General features: G+C 34.5%; 1 protein-coding gene and 1 long non-coding RNA gene across 3 annotated transcripts in view; one reads left to right on the top strand and one right to left on the bottom strand.

The window, feature by feature from the left end:
* The window catches only part of LOC145941604 (netrin receptor UNC5C), a 36,616-nt gene extending 28,875 nt beyond the window's left edge, over positions 1–7,741 (top strand). For both annotated transcript variants that reach the window (XM_083047771.1, XM_083047772.1), the window contains 5 exons: positions 333–377; positions 3,544–3,681; positions 4,126–4,623; positions 5,111–6,065; positions 6,531–7,741. In XM_083047771.1, coding sequence (XP_082903897.1) covers positions 333–377; positions 3,544–3,681; positions 4,126–4,623; positions 5,111–6,065; positions 6,531–6,702 — 1,808 coding nt within the window. In that variant the 3' untranslated portion in view covers positions 6,703–7,741. The remainder of the gene's footprint in view (positions 1–332; positions 378–3,543; positions 3,682–4,125; positions 4,624–5,110; positions 6,066–6,530) is intronic.
* The window catches only part of LOC145941605 (uncharacterized), a 50,205-nt gene that overhangs the window by 4,359 nt on the left and 23,643 nt on the right, over positions 1–22,203 (bottom strand). The window lies entirely within an intron of this gene.

Genomic DNA, 22,203 nt, shown 5'->3' with positions numbered 1-22,203 from the left:
GATAAGTTTTCAACTACGGATGTATACTCTTCGTTTCTCGTAATGTAAAAATAAGTGCCATCTTCGTTTTACAAACTTTTTAAAGTAACAATGATTTTATCGAAACATGATTTTATTCTCATTCTCCCTTTATATCGTTATTTTAATTATTTAAAGAAGTTTCTTTAAAATCGTTCTTCTAATTGTAAAATTAATAGATCACGGCACATAATCACGACGTAAAATAGGATTAACTAGCAGATTTACGGCAGTTTTCCAAAGTAATTTATCAGAAGACTTCGATAGTATCGAAATCCTTTAATTATCCAACTTACCGGCGCTTCCTTTTACAGTCAACGGCAACGTGAAGGTGGGCGGCGCTCATTTCACCGAGGAAGGTGAGTTGGGCAAGCAATAAAGCATTTTCTCGCTCTTTTAATCTCCGTCGATTCGTTTCCTTTTACGATTTTACCCCGCGTCGTTTCCCATGCCCGTTCGCGTCGGTCTCGGTCGTGTTTTGCGCAAAGAGAAAAGTTTCTCGATTAGATAAGCCGTAGGATCTCTCTCCGCGATGTATTTCGAACCACCACCTCCGATTCGTTCCGGATTTGTGTGCTCGCGAAAAAAAAAGGAAAGGATCAAATGAGAGATGAGAGGAGAAGAGTAGGAGGTTCCCTCGCGCACGCACCAGGGCGCGACCAAGGAACGTTCAACCGCGAAGCAAATGTCCTTAACTCGTCGTGCGACATTCTTGGATGGATTCTTCACGCCCGGTGCACGCCATTTATATTCCCGGCGACACGGCGCTATATCCCGGCGCGATCTGATACCATTCAAATCACGAGTTTTATGCGCCTCGAGAAAAGATGGCGCAAAATAGAAAGCGCGAATCGAACACAGGCGCGGTGAACATTAGCATTATTCATTAATCCCAGTATAATAACGCGGTATCGACGGCGCCCCAGTGTTGCATCGGACTCGTCGATCTCATCCACGCGTTTATGCTAAAAATATAATTCCCGCGGATGTGAAACGAGAGAGCTGCCCCGATCGAGAGACTCTGCCATCGCTCGCTTTACCTCGACGTATTTGCCAACGCGTTTTTCCGCGCCAATAACGAGCGCGCGGAGCGCTAGCTCTCCCGCGGTACTATTTACTTTTAATTACTCGACTGGTTAATTATTGACGCTCCCGCGAAGGCCCGGCATGATCGTCGCGACCCCTCGTCGCGTCGATCCAAACAATCGTAACAATGAGGTAGCCAAGGGTGGCCCACTGGTCCGCACAGACGCCATTCCTCCCCCTGCTCGCGCGCCACCCTAAGGTAGCCAATTCTATCGACCGAGGCACATCAAAGTTGCACGCGATACGGCTGCACCCTCCTCTCTACCCCCTTTGCGCCGAGGGGCGGAGAACCGGCTTTAATATCGAAGAAAATTATGTAATCGGTAGCCGTTACGCCCTCGTCGCGGAAGGGGAAAATTGATCGCGTATGCAAATAAAGTGCCATTATCCCGTAGCGTAGTAGCGACCCGAGCGTGTACACGATGTGGATCTCTCCTCGAGGGGGCTGGATCCCCGAAACGGCTCCCCCCTTCCCCCCTTCTTGAATCCAGAAGTGAGTTCGATTTTCCTGAAAGCGGCGATAAAATATAGATGCAAGATACGACCGTGGCTGGAAGGAACGTGATGCGATTTACCGCCTTACGCCGACAGGCGTCTTGCGAGAACCTCGAGTCATCCCGGAGACACAGGCGTCCCCGGTTTAAATATTTAAGACGCGATACCTTCAATCGAGATAACATTTAAAATGGACAGCTCATGATGATCGATATTAAGTGCGTTGAGGTAACGAATTATTATAGAGCTTTATCTCCGCGACGAAAAAAAAAAAATAAATTTCCAATAAATATAAAAATAAACTAAATAATATGAAGAAATATATAATTAATTATAATAAAATATTTTATTATAATTATATAATTATAATTCTTCATATTATTTATTTTTATACTTATTAAAAAGTTTATTTATGAAAGAAATATTTTATTATAATTATATATATAATTACAATTTGATAAATTTTTATTAATGACAGAAGATTTAAAATGTGCCCAATATATGCAACCTCTCGGAAGTAAAAATAAAAAATAGCTTCAGATACATTAGGTTCGGACGTATACGAAGCGTTATCAATGATCTCGAGGAAAATAAATCCCAATGTCCCAGCGAAAAGCTACTTTTTCATACTGTCTTCAGAAGGAGGGTGGGTGTCGCACGCGTTTCCGATCTTTGCCACATCCCGCGGAGTAACGACGTGGAACTATTGCGTTTTCGAAATCCTTCTCCTTTTTCCGAATTCGTATGCATTTTCGTCGCTGTCGTTTATATTGACGTGCGAGGCACGTGTCGGGAACACGGCGCGCGCCAACGAGGCGCACATGATCCTCGCGAAAGGGAGTTTGAGCTCGAAAGTCACGTAGCAGGGTTACGACCTACGTATGGCTTTGACATTCTAAAATTGGAAGAAGCTTAAGAGTGTCAGGCTCGCATGGCAGGCAGTTGAGGTATTTCTCGAAAAACTTTTACGACCGCGGGGGGACATTTTCTACGTCGTCGTCTCGTTGTCGTCGCAGAACCGGGGGCGCGGCTTCGTGAATGGTTAAGCACGCGAGCGCAAAAAATAATCCGGTAAAAAAAAGAAAATTGCCCATAATTCAGATAACTGCGCCGCCCCGCGTTTTACTATACGCGACCGAGTTTTATTTTTCGAGAATTTCATTTCCTTCGGTTACATTTACTTCCATTATCCATATATCCGGGACGGTGGTCGTAAAGCACCGCGATGAATTCGTTCCCTTTCTTTTTGCATAAGCGCGTCTCCGGGCGAGCCTCGAGGACGGAGGACGTACCTTCGCGTAATTTAATCTATAACGCCGCATGCTTCGTTAAATATCCGCTACATTATGATGCAGTCTCGGTCGATGGTTTTAAACCGCTTCCCACACCGCGGTTTTCGTCGACGACGGATTTTCTCTTCCCTCTCCCCAACATCAGACGCAACGCGGCAAAGACTCAAGATTATTATTCCGCTCGAAGCGAATTCGTGTCGCAGCGCTTTTATTGCGTACGTTAATGGCTGCGATAATAATGATCGGAATCTTTATAGCCGTACGAAATAACGCGGAGCTGTAAAACGATAAACTGACGCGCTGCTAAAGAAAACGAGCGTGTCGCCAGGCATAAATGGAGAGGAACCTTAAAACTTTTCTACGGCGTACTCATATTTAGCGGGAGCGTTTAACGCTCCTTTGGGCTTCTTTTGTCTCCGCGAAAGGAATCTCGCGTAAAAAGTAAATAAAAGTTACGACGTTAAGTATTCATGGGGAAACGATGCGGTCGTTTTACGCAACGTGTACTGAAAATTGCTCGCAATTTTCGCACCGTTTACAATAATAAGCGTTATTTAAGAAGAAAAGAAATTTTCGCGCGCGATTAGTCCCAATTAAAAAAAAAAAAAAAAAACCCCGGAAGAGATGGAAAACGTCGGAATGATTTTTACAGCGAATCGCCAGATGGATGTAGCCTTGTATGTCGGTCTAGCTGTCGCCTGCATAGTAATTGGTGGCTTGGGGATCTTTCTGGTGAGACTCGTGCGACGGAAAGGTCGCGATCATTCCTTGTACTCCATGGCTCGTAATGGTAAGCATTTTAGAAGTAAAAATCAATGTGTGCATGGGTAGCATTGAATCAAATAAAAAAATAATTAATAATTTTTTGCAAAGATTGGATTGTTTTCACTTTACGTTTAATGCACGCTCTTAAAAAAATGGTTTCCTATATAATTTTCTGTTCAGCATCATTAAAAGCTGAATCTCTCTCGCGTGACTCTCTGGACATTAGAAATGAGCAAGATACTATTTCGAGATCGACGTAAATAATTAACTATTTATATCCTGGCGAGAATATGAACTAAATATTTTTTTTTATTATCTAATCGACACGATACATATATCTCTCGTAAACGATGAATAAAACGCGTTCGATCGTAGCCCATACACGTAAAATCGGAATAGTATCTCGGCGGCGTTTATCCGCAGCGCGCAGAGATACCCACGAGCCGTCCTACGGCCGTGTGCGTTTCAGAATTCCAGCCGGAGTTCTTCCCGGATCAGGACAAGAAATTGAGTCTACAACCGGATGTGACGGCGACGAGCGTGCCGGCCTGCTACGAGTATCCTTTCGATCCGAAACTGTCGATGTCAAGATCCCTCTCGGAGCATCACTACGATGTACCGCACTTGTCGATCGCGCCTCAACCCTCGCCGATGTCGCCCACGCCGAGCACGTCGACCCAAGAGTCCTGCAGCGACAAGCAGATTCATTCCGACAGCGAGAACAGCGTAACTAGCTCCTACCCGTCCTCGGACTCGACGTACAACGTCGCTTCGGAGAGCGTCCGATTGCCGAAGCTGGAGGCCGGAAACGTCGCCAGGGCGGCGGTGAACACGCGCGGCGCCCTGCTGGTACTTCCGGATTCCGGCATCTCCATGTCGGTGCCGGAGGGCGCCGTTCCCAAACCCCTCCGGGCGGAACTCTATCTCGCGGTGCTCAACGAGGATCGTTACAGGCCCCGATTACCCGGTGAGTGCAAATTATTCATGGCTTTGCGCGTGTTACGCGCCGAAAACAGATGCCGAACTGCTTTACGATCGCAGCTGCGAACCTTCCGAGATGTTCGTAATAACGCGATGTTATTTTTATATCAATGCCGTTCCGCACGTGCTTCGGATTATATACCCTGCGTTTAATATTCGATATATACGTATCCAGCGCTACACTGATTCTTTTGTGTTGCAAAGAACGAGGATAAAAGAAAAAATTTAACAATCTCTGATAAAATTATTATTACAAGATCATATGTTTACGCGTTAAATCATGTTAAATATATTAAATATATTAAATTAATCAAGCGCGAAAGTTTAACGTAGCGGAATTTGTAACGCGATAACGATAACATACAATAACGGCATTAAGCTCGATAATGCATGATTTTACATTCGCGCCGTTCATTTTTCTTCACCGTATCGCATACGCGGTTCGAATCTCGACCCCCTTTTTTTCCCCGCAGACGGGATAACCCAGTTATCAGCTGTGGTGACCTGCGGTCCGTCGTCGGCGACCTTCAACAAGCCTGTGATCCTTCAATTCGAGCATTGCGCCATGTTGCATCCGGCAACCTGGGAACTGAGCGTTTGGGCGTGCGACGGTATTAACGTCGACGACGGTTCGTCATCGATGGCGAAAGACCACCAGTCAATTACATGGAGCAGAGTGCTAACTCTAGGCAATGAGACTATCAATACACCGCTGTTCACGCAGCTGGACCACGCGGAGGCGTTTATCGTAACCGAGCAGCTTCGCGGTTACGTTTTAGCCGGTCAGAGTTGCGAGAGCTCGATCGCCACAAAGAGACTGCGATTAGCACTCTTCGCCAGCCAGGCCGGTCAGTGTTGTGTCAGGGTTTACGCCGTCGAGGACACGAGGGCGGCCATGAAAGCCATCGTCGATCGGGAATCGCAGATCAGGGGCTATCTGTTGGACAAGCCGCGCACGTTGCTGTTCCAAGACAACGGGGAATCGCTCTGCGTCAGCCTTGAAGAAGTCGGCAACGAGTGGCAAAGCAAGTCGCCCACGGAACGCCAGGAAGTCTCGTTCCGGGACGTTTGGAACTGCCAGGAGAACGCCAAGCACGTGACCTTCGGCCTGGACACGGCTTTTGGCCCGACCACCACGAGGAGCTACAAGCTCCAAGTCTCGCAAGGAAACTCTGACACGAGACAAGTCTTCAGAATCGTTTACGACGGCGCAAAACAGTTAATCTCCTCGGGTAGCGTCACGAGACCACTCAGGGAAGTCACCGTGGTTAGCAGCGGACACGCTAACAACGCCACGACGGACTCGACTACGCTGCGACCCTTTCGGTTTACGAGATCCTTGAGGAAGCAGCTCTGCCAGTGTTTAGACCCGCCGAACGCTCTGGGTAACGACTGGAGAATGCTGGCGCAAAGGCTTCAAGTCGACAGGTTAGTGGCTTTAGCTCTTCTCTCTCGTCTTGCTTATTATCCATACTTAATTTACGACTTCTCTAGATACGCCGTATGTTTATACAGTAGAGTGTATAAAATTCATTCGTTAGTGCGAGGAGATTTGTGCGCTTCGATGCGGATAAAATAACATTCGATGGCAAATATTTGCTTCAATAATAAAGTCGAAGAATTTCTCTAACGATTAACGACCGATATATGGTTAATAAAGTTTATCCATTTCTTTTTACATAATTTTTTTGCATGATTATAATTAAAAAAATTATAATAACCGCGATAACGTCTAAAAGCGTAATCAAAATTTTATCGCGACAGAGTTTCGAGTTACTCGTCTCGTTACATAAACTTGCTTCAAACGCGCTCTATTTCGGCGAGTGATATATATCCGCTTGTACCACTTTCCTCGGTATAATCACGCAGCCGGTGTCTTCGTTGGTGTAACAGGTACATCAATTACTTCGCGACTAAGGCCAGCCCGACCGAGCACATTCTCGATCTGTGGGAGGCGAGGCACCGGGAACCGACGGCGGTGACGGATCTGCTGAACCATCTTAGAATAATGGGCAGAACCGACGCCGCCACGATTCTGGAGGCGCAGCTCGGCCCGTGGCTCTGAATAAACAGAAAACCGGATCCCGAGGAGCGTTTTCAGCGGTGAGTGAAAGTCGAGACCGTTGTACGCCCACCCGGGCGACGGGCGATCAGTGTGTATCGGTGGGTGATCGAACACGGCGACCGATGAACACGAAATCGATCAGTGAGTGAATAAGAGTGAAGTCCAGATCGAATGCGGAGAGGAAAAGAAGCGAGTGGAGAGAGGCGGGAGAACCTAGGTTCTCCGAAACGGACTCATCGAAACACTGCCTTAATTGTGCGCGACAAACGCGTCGGTACTTTTGTATATATATAAACGTGAGTTAATAGTGGCAAGTCCGGGGGAATTTCCTCTTAAGAAGAGGGAATCCTACAGACGCGAGTTTTAAGGACCGAGAAATGCTTATCCGCGAAGTTCAAGGCGGTGTAATCCGCTTAAAAAGAAAACCGTATATATATATAATTGTGACGAAGTAATTAGGGACTGTGCATTTAGACGGACATACACATGTACATACATACATTAAAAAAGGAAAAAAACACGCGCGCAGATGAATATGTCCATTTTAGATGGATGTTTCTATATAAATATATGTTATATATATAGATATATATTATATATACAGGACACCAAGTAAAGTTCGAGCGGATCGACAATATCCGCGACACCTCGACGCGATGACGCAATTATATTATATCGATTTGTTATAAACACGGACGCACGCGAGCACGAGCGAGTGATTATAATTTTTCTGAAAATCGTGCCAAAATTATCTCGGTTTTTTGTAAGCGTACGTATACACTTCCGTTTTTTATCGTTACATCAGAATTTCGTGAATGCCGTATAATATCCCTTTTATGCGTGCCGACAATACAGAGATCGCGAGAGTACACGAGAGTACACGAGAGTACACGAGAGTACACGAGAGTACACGAGGACGACGGTGCGCGATCGTATAAAACGAGCTAATTATAACAGACATGATTTAAATCGACGATTTATTTGAGAGAATTGTATATTTGTTACTTTCGACGAATAAAATATTCTTGTATACCTCAGAGTCAAACTCATTCGTTTTTATTAATATCTGCATCCTATATATTTTTCCCGTCGAGTAAAATATATATTCCATCAATCAAGTTCATTAATTTGCAAAATTTTGTTTCTCGTACTTAAAACAATGTAATATATTCTCGCGAAACGTCACTTTCATTTCTCGACAAATTTAAGCAGAGTTATATATCCACTTTATATTTATCTCAAAATTATATACGCAAATTATCTTTGCTTAAACTTGAAAAAAATAAATGCGAGATTGCAATATATAATCCATAAGATCCACGCGGCACTTTCTGACGTGAAATCTCATATCAAGACTTGTTCGTATACTGTAAAGAACGTTGTACCGTAATAACTCTGCAAACGTACTTTATCGGCATACTGTCAATAATTTTTTGCCAGCGAAGAAATATCCTTCTCTCGGGGTTGGTATTAAAGGCGCACCTTCTCGCAAGGGCTGTATATTACTTCAATTTCAGCTTGTCTCCGGACGTTCGACAGGGACAAGATATTCTATCTTCCGCCACTCCAGCTCACGATCACGGGGCTCTTCGCGGCAGCCTTTCTCGATTCTCTTTCGTCAAAAATAGAGACATGCGATTTCCACGTTTTTACTTGTTCTATCCATAACTATTAATTCTCCAAGCCTCATAATCAGAACTGTTACAAATTATTTATTCAGCGTGACATAGAAATTTTTCGACGTATGTCAACTAAAAAAGAATTTTTTTTAAAGTTTCTATAGTATTTTTAACTATTTTGGGTAGCACCGGACGAGTTGTACCAATAACTATAATGCTCGAAACGCTGAGATTGTTATATAAAATGTTATCGCAAATTTTCGTATGACAGGTGGAAAAATATCTGGCCTATCTTTTAAACTATAATAAATAGAGACATGCGGTTTCCACGTTTTTACTTGTTTTAACAATAATTATTAATTCTCCAAGCCTCATAATCAGAACTGTTACAAATTATTTATTCAGCGTGACATAGAAATTTTTCGACGTATGTCAACTAAAAAAGAATTTTTTTTAAAGTTTCTATAGTATTTTTAACTATTTTGGGTAGCACCGGACGAGTTGTACCAATAACTATAATGCTCGAAACGCTGAGATTGTTATATAAAATGTTATCGCAAATTTTCGTATGACAGGTGGAAAAATATCTGGCCTATCTTTTAAACTATAATAAATAGAGACATGCGGTTTCCACGTTTTTACTTGTTTTAACAATAATTATTAATTCTCCAAGCCTCATTATCAGAACTGTTAAAAATTATTTATTCACCGGGACATAGAAATTTTTCGACAATAAATAAAAATTTTTTTAATGTTTCTATATTTTTTTTAACAATTTTGGGTAGCACCAGACGAGTTTTATTAACAACTATTATTGCTCGAAGCGCTGAGATTGTTATATAAAAAGTTATCGCCACTTTTCGTATGACAGGTCTAAAAATTTCTGGCCCGACGTAAAATTTGCTAAAAGTGAAATAAATCGATATCTTTTAAACTATAATAAATAGAGACATGCAGTTTCCACGTTTTTACTTGTTTTATCAATAATTATTAATTCTCCAAGCCTCATTATCAGAACTGTTAAAAATTATTTATTCACCGGGACATAGAAATTTTTCGACAATAAATAAAAATATTTTTAATGTTTCTATATTTTTTTTAACAATTTTGGGTAGCACCTGACGAGTTTTATTAATAACTATTATTGCTCGAAGCGCTGAGATTGTTATATAAAAAGTTATTGCAAACTTTCGTATAACAGATCTAAAAATTTCTGGCCCGACGGAAAAGTGGTAAAAGTGAAATAAATCGATATCTTTTAAACTATAATAAATAGAGACACGCGGTTTCCACGTTTTTACTTGTTTTATCAATAATTATTAATTCTCCAAGCCTCATTATCAGAACTGTTAAAAATTATTTATTCGCCGGGACATAGAAATTTTTCGACAATAAATAAAAATATTTTTAATGTTTCTATATTTTTTTTAACAATTTTGGGTAGCACCTGACGAGTTTTATTAATAACTATTATTGCTCGAAGCGCTGAGATTGTTATATAAAAAGTTATTGCAAACTTTCGTATGTCAGGTGGAAAAATTTCTGGCCCGACGGAAAAGTGGTAAAAGTGAAATAAATCGATATCTTTTAAACTATAATAAATAGAGACATGCGGTTTCCACGTTTTTACTTGTTTTATCAATAATTATTAATGCTCGAAGCCTGATTATCAGAACTGTTAAAAATTATTTATTAACCGGGACAGAAATATTTCAAATAAAAATTTTTTTAATGTTTCTATATTTTTTTTAACAATTTTGGGTAGCACCTGACGAGTTTTATTAACAACTATTATTGCTCGAAGCGCTCAGATTGTTATATAAAAAGTTATCGCCACTTTTCGTATGACAGGTCTAAAAATTTCTGGCCCGACGTAAAATTTGCTAAAAGTGAAATAAATCGATATCTTTTAAACTATAATAAATAGAGACATGCGGTTTCCACGTTTTTACTTGTTTTATCAATAATTATTAATTCTCCAAGCCTCATTATCAGAACTGTTAAAAATTATTTATTCACCGGGACATAGAACTATTTCAATAAATAAAAATTTTTTTAATGTTTCTATATTTTTTTTAACAATTTTGGGTAGCACCTGACGAGTTTTATTAACAACTATTATTGCTCGAAGCGCTGAGATTGTTATATAAAAAGTTATCGCCACTTTTCGTATGACAGGTCTAAAAATTTCTGGCCCGACGTAAAATTTGCTAAAAGTGAAATAAATCGATATCTTTTAAACTATAATAAATAGAGACACGCGGTTTCCACGTTTTTACTTGTTTTATCAATAATTATTAATTCTCCAAGCCTCATTATCAGAACTGTTAAAAATTATTTATTCACCGGGACATAGAAATTTTTCGACAATAAATAAAAATATTTTTAATGTTTCTATATTTTTTTTAACAATTTTGGGTAGCACCTGACGAGTTTTATTAACAACTATTATTGCTCGAAGCGCTGAGATTGTTATATAAAAAGTTATCGCCACTTTTCGTATGACAGGTCTAAAAATTTCTGGCCCGACGTAAAATTTGCTAAAAGTGAAATAAATCGATATCTTTTAAACAATAATAAATAGAGACATGCGGTTTCCACGTTTTTACTTGTTTTATCAATAATTATTAATTCTCCAAGCCTCATTATCAGAACTGTTAAAAATTATTTATTCGCCGGGACATAGAAATTTTTCGACAATAAATAAAAATATTTTTAATGTTTCTATATTTTTTTTAACAATTTTGGGTAGCACCTGACGAGTTTTATTAATAACTATTATTGCTCGAAGCGCTGAGATTGTTATATAAAAAGTTATTGCAAACTTTCGTATAACAGATCTAAAAATTTCTGGCCCGACGGAAAAGTGGTAAAAGTGAAATAAATCGATATCTTTTAAACAATAATAAATAGAGACATGCGGTTTCCACGTTTTTACTTGTTTTATCAATAACTATTAATTCTCCAAGCCTCATTATCAGAACTGTTAAAAATTATTTATTCACCGGGACATAGAAATATTTCAATAAATAAAAATTTTTTTAATGTTTCTATATTTTTTTTAACAATTTTGGGTAGCACCTGACGAGTTTTATTAACAACTATTATTGCTCGAAGCGCTGAGATTGTTATATAAAAAGTTATCGCCACTTTTCGTATGACAGGTCTAAAAATTTCTGGCCCGACGTAAAATTTGCTAAAAGTGAAATAAATCGATATCTTTTAAACAATAATAAATAGAGACATGCGGTTTCCACGTTTTTACTTGTTTTATCAATAATTATTAATTCTCCAAGCCTCATTATCAGAACTGTTAAAAATTATTTATTTCGCGGGACAGAAATTTTTCGACAATAAATAAAAATATTTTTAATGTTTCTATATTTTTTTTAACAATTTTGGGTAGCACCTGACAAGTTTTATTAACAACTATTATTGCTCGAAGCGCTGAGATTGTTATATAAAAAGTAATTGCAAACTTTCGTATAACAGATCTAAAAATTTCTGGCCCGACGGAAAAGTGGTAAAAGTGAAATAAATCGATATCTTTTAAACAATAATAAATAGAGACATGCGGTTTCCACGTTTTTACTTGTTTTATCAATAATTATTAATGCTCGAAGCCTGATTATCAGAACTGTTAAAAATTATTTATTCACCGGGACATAGAAATTTTTCGACAATAAATAAAAATATTTTTAATGTTTCTATATTTTTTTTAACAATTTTGGGTAGCACCAGACTAGTTTTATTAACAACTATTATTGCTCGAAGCGCTGAGATTGTTATATAAAAAGTTATCGCCACTTTTCGTATGACAGGTCTAAAAATTTCTGGCCCGACGTAAAATTTGCTAAAAGTGAAATAAATCGATATCTTTTAAACAATAATAAATAGAGACATGCGGTTTCCACGTTTTTACTTGTTTTATCAATAATTATTAATTCTCCAAGCCTCATTATCAGAACTGTTAAAAATTATTTATTCGCCGGGACATAGAAATTTTTCGACAATAAATAAAAATATTTTTAATGTTTCTATATTTTTTTTAACAATTTTGGGTAGCACCTGACGAGTTTTATTAATAACTATTATTGCTCGAAGCGCTGAGATTGTTATATAAAAAGTTATTGCAAACTTTCGTATAACAGATCTAAAAATTTCTGGCCCGACGGAAAAGTGGTAAAAGTGAAATAAATCGATATCTTTTAAACAATAATAAATAGAGACATGCGGTTTCCACGTTTTTACTTGTTTTATCAATAACTATTAATTCTCCAAGCCTCATTATAAGAACTGTTAAAAATTATTTATTCACCGGGACATAGAAATATTTCAATAAATAAAAATTTTTTTAATGTTTCTATATTTTTTTTAACAATTTTGGGTAGCACCTGACGAGTTTTATTAACAACTATTATTGCTCGAAGCGCTGAGATTGTTATATAAAAAGTTATCGCCACTTTTCGTATGACAGGTCTAAAAATTTCTGGCCCGACGTAAAATTTGCTAAAAGTGAAATAAATCGATATCTTTTAAACTATAATAAATAGAGACACGCGGTTTCCACGTTTTTACTTGTTTTATCAATAATTATTAATTCTCCAAGCCTCATTATCAGAACTGTTAAAAATTATTTATTCACCGGGACATAGAAATTTTTCGACAATAAATAAAAATATTTTTAATGTTTCTATATTTTTTTTAACAATTTTGGGTAGCACCTGACGAGTTTTATTAACAACTATTATTGCTCGAAGCGCTGAGATTGTTATATAAAAAGTTATCGCCACTTTTCGTATGACAGGTCTAAAAATTTCTGGCCCGACGTAAAATTTGCTAAAAGTGAAATAAATCGATATCTTTTAAACAATAATAAATAGAGACATGCGGTTTCCACGTTTTTACTTGTTTTATCAATAATTATTAATTCTCCAAGCCTCATTATCAGAACTGTTAAAAATTATTTATTCGCCGGGACATAGAAATTTTTCGACAATAAATAAAAATATTTTTAATGTTTCTATATTTTTTTTAACAATTTTGGGTAGCACCTGACGAGTTTTATTAATAACTATTATTGCTCGAAGCGCTGAGATTGTTATATAAAAAGTTATTGCAAACTTTCGTATAACAGATCTAAAAATTTCTGGCCCGACGGAAAAGTGGTAAAAGTGAAATAAATCGATATCTTTTAAACAATAATAAATAGAGACATGCGGTTTCCACGTTTTTACTTGTTTTATCAATAACTATTAATTCTCCAAGCCTCATTATCAGAACTGTTAAAAATTATTTATTCACCGGGACATAGAAATATTTCAATAAATAAAAATTTTTTTAATGTTTCTATATTTTTTTTAACAATTTTGGGTAGCACCTGACGAGTTTTATTAACAACTATTATTGCTCGAAGCGCTGAGATTGTTATATAAAAAGTTATCGCCACTTTTCGTATGACAGGTCTAAAAATTTCTGGCCCGACGTAAAATTTGCTAAAAGTGAAATAAATCGATATCTTTTAAACAATAATAAATAGAGACATGCGGTTTCCACGTTTTTACTTGTTTTATCAATAATTATTAATTCTCCAAGCCTCATTATCAGAACTGTTAAAAATTATTTATTTCGCGGGACAGAAATTTTTCGACAATAAATAAAAATATTTTTAATGTTTCTATATTTTTTTTAACAATTTTGGGTAGCACCTGACGAGTTTTATTAACAACTATTATTGCTCGAAGCGCTGAGATTGTTATATAAAAAGTAATTGCAAACTTTCGTATAACAGATCTAAAAATTTCTGGCCCGACGGAAAAGTGGTAAAAGTGAAATAAATCGATATCTTTTAAACAATAATAAATAGAGACATGCGGTTTCCACGTTTTTACTTGTTTTATCAATAATTATTAATGCTCGAAGCCTGATTATCAGAACTGTTAAAAATTATTTATTCACCGGGACATAGAAATTTTTCGACAATAAATAAAAATATTTTTAATGTTTCTATATTTTTTTTAACAATTTTGGGTAGCACCTGACGAGTTTTATTAACAACTATTATTGCTCGAAGCGCTCAGATTGTTATATAAAAAGTTATCGCCACTTTTCGTATGACAGGTCTAAAAATTTCTGGCCCGACGTAAAATTTGCTAAAAGTGAAATAAATCGATATCTTTTAAACTATAATAAATAGAGACATGCGGTTTCCACGTTTTTACTTGTTTTATCAATAATTATTAATTCTCCAAGCCTCATTATCAGAACTGTTAAAAATTATTTATTCACCGGGACATAGAAATATTTCAATAAATAAAAATTTTTTTAATGTTTCTATATTTTTTTTAACAATTTTGGGTAGCACCTGACGAGTTTTATTAACAACTATTATTGCTCGAAGCGCTCAGATTGTTATATAAAAAGTTATCGCCACTTTTCGTATGACAGGTCTAAAAATTTCTGGCCCGACGTAAAATTTGCTAAAAGTGAAATAAATCGATATCTTTTAAACAATAATAAATAGAGACATGCGGTTTCCACGTTTTTACTTGTTTTATCAATAATTATTAATTCTCCAAGCCTCATTATCAGAACTGTTAAAAATTATTTATTCACCGGGACATAGAAATTTTTCGACAATAAATAAAAATATTTTTAATGTTTCTATATTTTTTTTAACAATTTTGGGTAGCACCAGACGAGTTTTATTAACAACTATTATTGCTCGAAGCGCTGAGATTGTTATATAAAAAGTTATTGCAAACTTTCGTATGTCAGGTGGAAAAATTTCTGGCCCGACGGAAAAGTGGTAAAAGTGAAATAAATCGATATCTTTTAAACTATAATAAATAGAGACATGCGGTTTCCACGTTTTTACTTGTTTTATCAATAATTATTAATGCTCGAAGCCTGATTATCAGAACTGTTAAAAATTATTTATTAACCGGGACAGAAATATTTCAAATAAAAATTTTTTTAATGTTTCTATATTTTTTTTAACAATTTTGGGTAGCACCTGACGAGTTTTATTAACAACTATTATTGCTCGAAGCGCTCAGATTGTTATATAAAAAGTTATCGCCACTTTTCGTATGACAGGTCTAAAAATTTCTGGCCCGACGTAAAATTTGCTAAAAGTGAAATAAATCGATATCTTTTAAACTATAATAAATAGAGACATGCGGTTTCCACGTTTTTACTTGTTTTATCAATAATTATTAATTCTCCAAGCCTCATTATCAGAACTGTTAAAAATTATTTATTCACCGGGACATAGAACTATTTCAATAAATAAAAATTTTTTTAATGTTTCTATATTTTTTTTAACAATTTTGGGTAGCACCTGACGAGTTTTATTAACAACTATTATTGCTCGAAGCGCTGAGATTGTTATATAAAAAGTTATCGCCACTTTTCGTATGACAGGTCTAAAAATTTCTGGCCCGACGTAAAATTTGCTAAAAGTGAAATAAATCGATATCTTTTAAACAATAATAAATAGAGACATGCGGTTTCCACGTTTTTACTTGTTTTATCAATAATTATTAATTCTCCAAGCCTCATTATCAGAACTGTTAAAAATTATTTATTTCGCGGGACAGAAATTTTTCGACAATAAATAAAAATATTTTTAATGTTTCTATATTTTTTTTAACAATTTTGGGTAGCACCTGACGAGTTTTATTAACAACTATTATTGCTCGAAGCGCTGAGATTGTTATATAAAAAGTAATTGCAAACTTTCGTATAACAGATCTAAAAATTTCTGGCCCGACGGAAAAGTGGTAAAAGTGAAATAAATCGATATCTTTTAAACAATAATAAATAGAGACATGCGGTTTCCACGTTTTTACTTGTTTTATCAATAATTATTAATGCTCGAAGCCTGATTATCAGAACTGTTAAAAATTATTTATTCACCGGGACATAGAAATTTTTCGACAATAAATAAAAATATTTTTAATGTTTCTATATTTTTTTTAACAATTTTGGGTAGCACCAGACTAGTTTTATTAACAACTATTATTGCTCGAAGCGCTGAGATTGTTATATAAAAAGTTATCGCCACTTTTCGTATGACAGGTCTAAAAATTTCTGGCCCGACGTAAAATTTGCTAAAAGTGAAATAAATCGATATCTTTTAAACTATAATAAATAGAGACACGCGGTTTCCACGTTTTTACTTGTTTTATCAATAATTATTAATTCTCCAAGCCTCATTATCAGAACTGTTAAAAATTATTTATTCACCGGGACATAGAAATTTTTCGACAATAAATAAAAATATTTTTAATGTTTCTATATTTTTTTTAACAATTTTGGGTAGCACCTGACGAGTTTTATTAACAACTATTATTGCTCGAAGCGCTCAGATTGTTATATAAAAAGTTATTGCAAACTTTCGTATAACAGATCTAAAAATTTCTGGCCCGACGGAAAAGTGGTAAAAGTGAAATAAATCGATATCTTTTAAACAATAATAAATAGAGACATGCGGTTTCCACGTTTTTACTTGTTTTATCAATAACTATTAATTCTCCAAGCCTCATTATCAGAACTGTTAAAAATTATTTATTCACCGGGACATAGAAATATTTCAATAAATAAAAATTTTTTTAATGTTTCTATATTTTTTTTAACAATTTTGGGTAGCACCTGACGAGTTTTATTAACAACTATTATTGCTCGAAGCGCTGAGATTGTTATATAAAAAGTTATCGCCACTTTTCGTATGACAGGTCTAAAAATTTCTGGCCCGACGTAAAATTTGCTAAAAGTGAAATAAATCGATATCTTTTAAACAATAATAAATAGAGACATGCGGTTTCCACGTTTTTACTTGTTTTATCAATAATTATTAATTCTCCAAGCCTCATTATCAGAACTGTTAAAAATTATTTATTCACCGGGACATAGAAATTTTTCGACAATAAATAAAAATATTTTTAATGTTTCTATATTTTTTTTAACAATTTTGGGTAGCACCAGACGAGTTTTATTAACAACTATTATTGCTCGAAGCGCTGAGATTGTTATATAAAAAGTTATCGCCACTTTTCGTATGACAGGTCTAAAAATTTCTGGCCCGACGTAAAATTTGCTAAAAGTGAAATAAATCGATATCTTTTAAACTATAATAAATAGAGACATGCGGTTTCCACGTTTTTACTTGTTTTATCAATAATTATTAATTCTCCAAGCCTCATTATCAGAACTGTTAAAAATTATTTATTCACCGGGACATAGAAACTTTTCGACAATAAATAAAAATATTTTTAATGTTTCTATATTTTTTTTAACAATTTTGGGTAGCACCTGACGAGTTTTATTAACAACTATTATTGCTCGAAGCGCTCAGATTGTTATATAAAAAGTTATCGCCACTTTTCGTATGACAGGTCTAAAAATTTCTGGCCCGACGTAAAATTTGCTAAAAGTGAAATAAATCGATATCTTTTAAACTATAATAAATAGAGACACGCGGTTTCCACGTTTTTACTTGTTTTATCAATAATTATTAATTCTCCAAGCCTCATTATCAGAACTGTTAAAAATTATTTATTCGCCGGGACATAGAAATTTTTCGACAATAAATAAAAATATTTTTAATGTTTCTATATTTTTTTTAACAATTTTGGGTAGCACCAGACGAGTTTTATTAACAACTATTATTGCTCGAAGCGCTCAGATTGTTATATAAAAAGTTATTGCAAACTTTCGTATGTCAGGTGGAAAAATTTCTGGCCCGACGGAAAAGTGGTAAAAGTGAAATAAATCGATATCTTTTAAACTATAATAAATAGAGACATGCGGTTTCCACGTTTTTACTTGTTTTATCAATAATTATTAATGCTCGAAGCCTGATTATCAGAACTGTTAAAAATTATTTATTAACCGGGACAGAAATATTTCAATAAATAAAAATTTTTTTAATGTTTCTATATTTTTTTTAACAATTTTGGGTAGCACCTGACGAGTTTTATTAACAACTATTATTGCTCGAAGCGCTGAGATTGTTATATAAAAAGTTATCGCCACTTTTCGTATGACAGGTCTAAAAATTTCTGGCCCGACGTAAAATTTGCTAAAAGTGAAATAAATCGATATCTTTTAAACAATAATAAATAGAGACATGCGGTTTCCACGTTTTTACTTGTTTTATCAATAATTATTAATTCTCCAAGCCTCATTATCAGAACTGTTAAAAATTATTTATTCACCGGGACATAGAAATATTTCAATAAATAAAAATTTTTTTAATGTTTCTATATTTTTTTAACAATTTTGGGTAGCACCTGACGAGTTTTATTAACAACTATTATTGCTCGAAGCGCTCAGATTGTTATATAAAAAGTTATCGCCACTTTTCGTATGACAGGTCTAAAAATTTCTGGCCCGACGTAAAATTTGCTAAAAGTGAAATAAATCGATATCTTTTAAACTATAATAAATAGAGACATGCGGTTTCCACGTTTTTACTTGTTTTATCAATAATTATTAATTCTCCAAGCCTCATTATCAGAACTGTTAAAAATTATTTATTCACCGGGACATAGAAATATTTCAATAAATAAAAATTTTTTTAATGTTTCTATATTTTTTTTAACAATTTTGGGTAGCACCTGACGAGTTTTATTAACAACTATTATTGCTCGAAGCGCTGAGATTGTTATATAAAAAGTTATCGCCACTTTTCGTATGACAGGTCTAAAAATTTCTGGCCCGACGTAAAATTTGCTAAAAGTGAAATAAATCGATATCTTTTAAACAATAATAAATAGAGACATGCGGTTTCCACGTTTTTACTTGTTTTATCAATAATTATTAATTCTCCAAGCCTCATTATCAGAACTGTTAAAAATTATTTATTCACCGGGACATAGAAATTTTTCGACAATAAATAAAAATATTTTTAATGTTTCTATATTTTTTTTAACAATTTTGGGTAGCACCAGACGAGTTTTATTAACAACTATTATTGCTCGAAGCGCTCAGATTGTTATATAAAAAGTTATCGCCACTTTTCGTATGACAGGTCTAAAAATTTCTGGCCCGACGTAAAATTTGCTAAAAGTGAAATAAATCGATATCTTTTAAACAATAATAAATAGAGACATGCGGTTTCCACGTTTTTACTTGTTTTATCAATAATTATTAATTCTCCAAGCCTCATTATCAGAACTGTTAAAAATTATTTATTCACCGGGACATAGAAATTTTTCGACAATAAATAAAAATATTTTTAATGTTTCTATATTTTTTTTAACAATTTTGGGTAGCACCAGACGAGTTTTATTAACAACTATTATTGCTCGAAGCGCTGAGATTGTTATATAAAAAGTTATCGCCACTTTTCGTATGACAGGTCTAAAAATTTCTGGCCCGACGTAAAATTTGCTAAAAGTGAAATAAATCGATATCTTTTAAACAATAATAAATAGAGACATGCGGTTTCCACGTTTTTACTTGTTTTATCAATAATTATTAATTCTCCAAGCCTCATTATCAGAACTGTTAAAAATTATTTATTCACCGGGACATAGAAATTTTTCGACAATAAATAAAAATATTTTTAATGTTTCTATATTTTTTTTAACAATTTTGGGTAGCACCAGACGAGTTTTATTAACAACTATTATTGCTCGAAGCGCTCAGATTGTTATATAAAAAGTTATCGCCACTTTTCGTATGACAGGTCTAAAAATTTCTGGCCCGACGTAAAATTTGCTAAAAGTGAAATAAATCGATATCTTTTAAACTATAATAAATAGAGACATGCGGTTTCCACGTTTTTACTTGTTTTATCAATAATTATTAATTCTCCAAGCCTCATTATCAGAACTGTTAAAAATTATTTATTCACCGGGACATAGAAATATTTCAATAAATAAAAATTTTTTTAATGTTTCTATATTTTTTTTAACAATTTTGGGTAGCACCTGACGAGTTTTATTAACAACTATCATTGCTCGAAGCGCTCAGATTGTTATATAAAAAGTTATCGCCACTTTTCGTATGACAGGTCTAAAAATTTCTGGCCCGACGTAAAATTTGCTAAAAGTGAAATAAATCGATATCTTTTAAACTATAATAAATAGAGACATGCGGTTTCCACGTTTTTACTTGTTTTATCAATAATTATTAATTCTCCAAGCCTCATTATCAGAACTGTTAAAAATTATTTATTCACCGGGACATAGAAATTTTTCGACAATAAATAAAAATATTTTTAATGTTTCTATATTTTTTTTAACAATTTTGGGTAGCACCAGACGAGTTTTATTAACAACTATTATTGCTCGAAGCGCTGAGATTGTTATATAAAAAGTTATCGCCACTTTTCGTATGACAGGTCTAAAAATTTCTGGCCCGACGTAAAATTTGCTAAAAGTGAAATAAATCGATATCTTTTAAACAATAATAAATAGAGACATGCGGTTTCCACGTTTTTACTTGTTTTATCAATAATTATTAATTCTCCAAGCCTCATTATCAGAACTGTTAAAAATTATTTATTCACCGGGACATAGAAATTTTTCGACAATAAATAAAAATATTTTTAATGTTTCTATATTTTTTTTAACAATTTTGGGTAGCACCAGACGAGTTTTATTAACAACTATTATTGCTCGAAGCGCTCAGATTGTTATATAAAAAGTTATCGCCACTTTTCGTATGACAGGTCTAAAAATTTCTGGCCCGACGTAAAATTTGCTAAAAGTGAAATAAATCGATATCTTTTAAACTATAATAAATAGAGACATGCGGTTTCCACGTTTTTACTTGTTTTATCAATAATTATTAATTCTCCAAGCCTCATTATCAGAACTGTTAAAAATTATTTATTCACCGGGACATAGAAATATTTCAATAAATAAAAATTTTTTTAATGTTTCTATATTTTTTTTAACAATTTTGGGTAGCACCTGACGAGTTTTATTAACAACTATTATTGCTCGAAGCGCTCAGATTGTTATATAAAAAGTTATCGCCACTTTTCGTATGACAGGTCTAAAAATTTCTGGCCCGACGTAAAATTTGCTAAAAGTGAAATAAATCGATATCTTTTAAACTATAATAAATAGAGACATGCGGTTTCCACGTTTTTACTTGTTTTATCAATAATTATTAATTCTCCAAGCCTCATTATCAGAACTGTTAAAAATTATTTATTCACCGGGACATAGAAATATTTCAATAAATAAAAATATTTTTAATGTTTCTATATTTTTTTTAACAATTTTGGGTAGCACCAGACGAGTTTTATTAACAACTATTATTGCTCGAAGCGCTGAGATTGTTATATAAAAAGTTATCGCCACTTTTCGTATGACAGGTCTAAAAATTTCTGGCCCGACGTAAAATTTGCTAAAAGTGAAATAAATCGATATCTTTTAAACAATAATAAATAGAGACATGCGGTTTCCACGTTTTTACTTGTTTTATCAATAATTATTAATTCTCCAAGCCTCATTATCAGAACTGTTAAAAATTATTTATTCACCGGGACATAGAAATTTTTCGACAATAAATAAAAATATTTTTAATGTTTCTATATTTTTTTTAACAATTTTGGGTAGCACCAGACGAGTTTTATTAACAACTATTATTGCTCGAAGCGCTGAGATTGTTATATAAAAAGTTATCGCCACTTTTCGTATGACAGGTCTAAAAATTTCTGGCCCGACGTAAAATTTGCTAAAAGTGAAATAAATCGATATCTTTTAAACAATAATAAATAGAGACATGCGGTTTCCACGTTTTTACTTGTTTTATCAATAATTATTAATTCTCCAAGCCTCATTATCAGAACTGTTAAAAATTATTTATTCACCGGGACATAGAAATTTTTCGACAATAAATAAAAATATTTTTAATGTTT

This window comes from Prenolepis imparis, unplaced genomic scaffold (assembly GCF_030444845.1).
Source record: "Prenolepis imparis isolate NDT839.2.m4 unplaced genomic scaffold, iyPreImpa1.0 SCAF_10, whole genome shotgun sequence".
In the NCBI taxonomy this organism is placed as follows: domain Eukaryota; kingdom Metazoa; phylum Arthropoda; class Insecta; order Hymenoptera; family Formicidae; genus Prenolepis; species Prenolepis imparis.
Note: the sequence above shows the minus strand (reverse complement) of the source record. Positions and strands in the feature narration are given on the sequence as shown.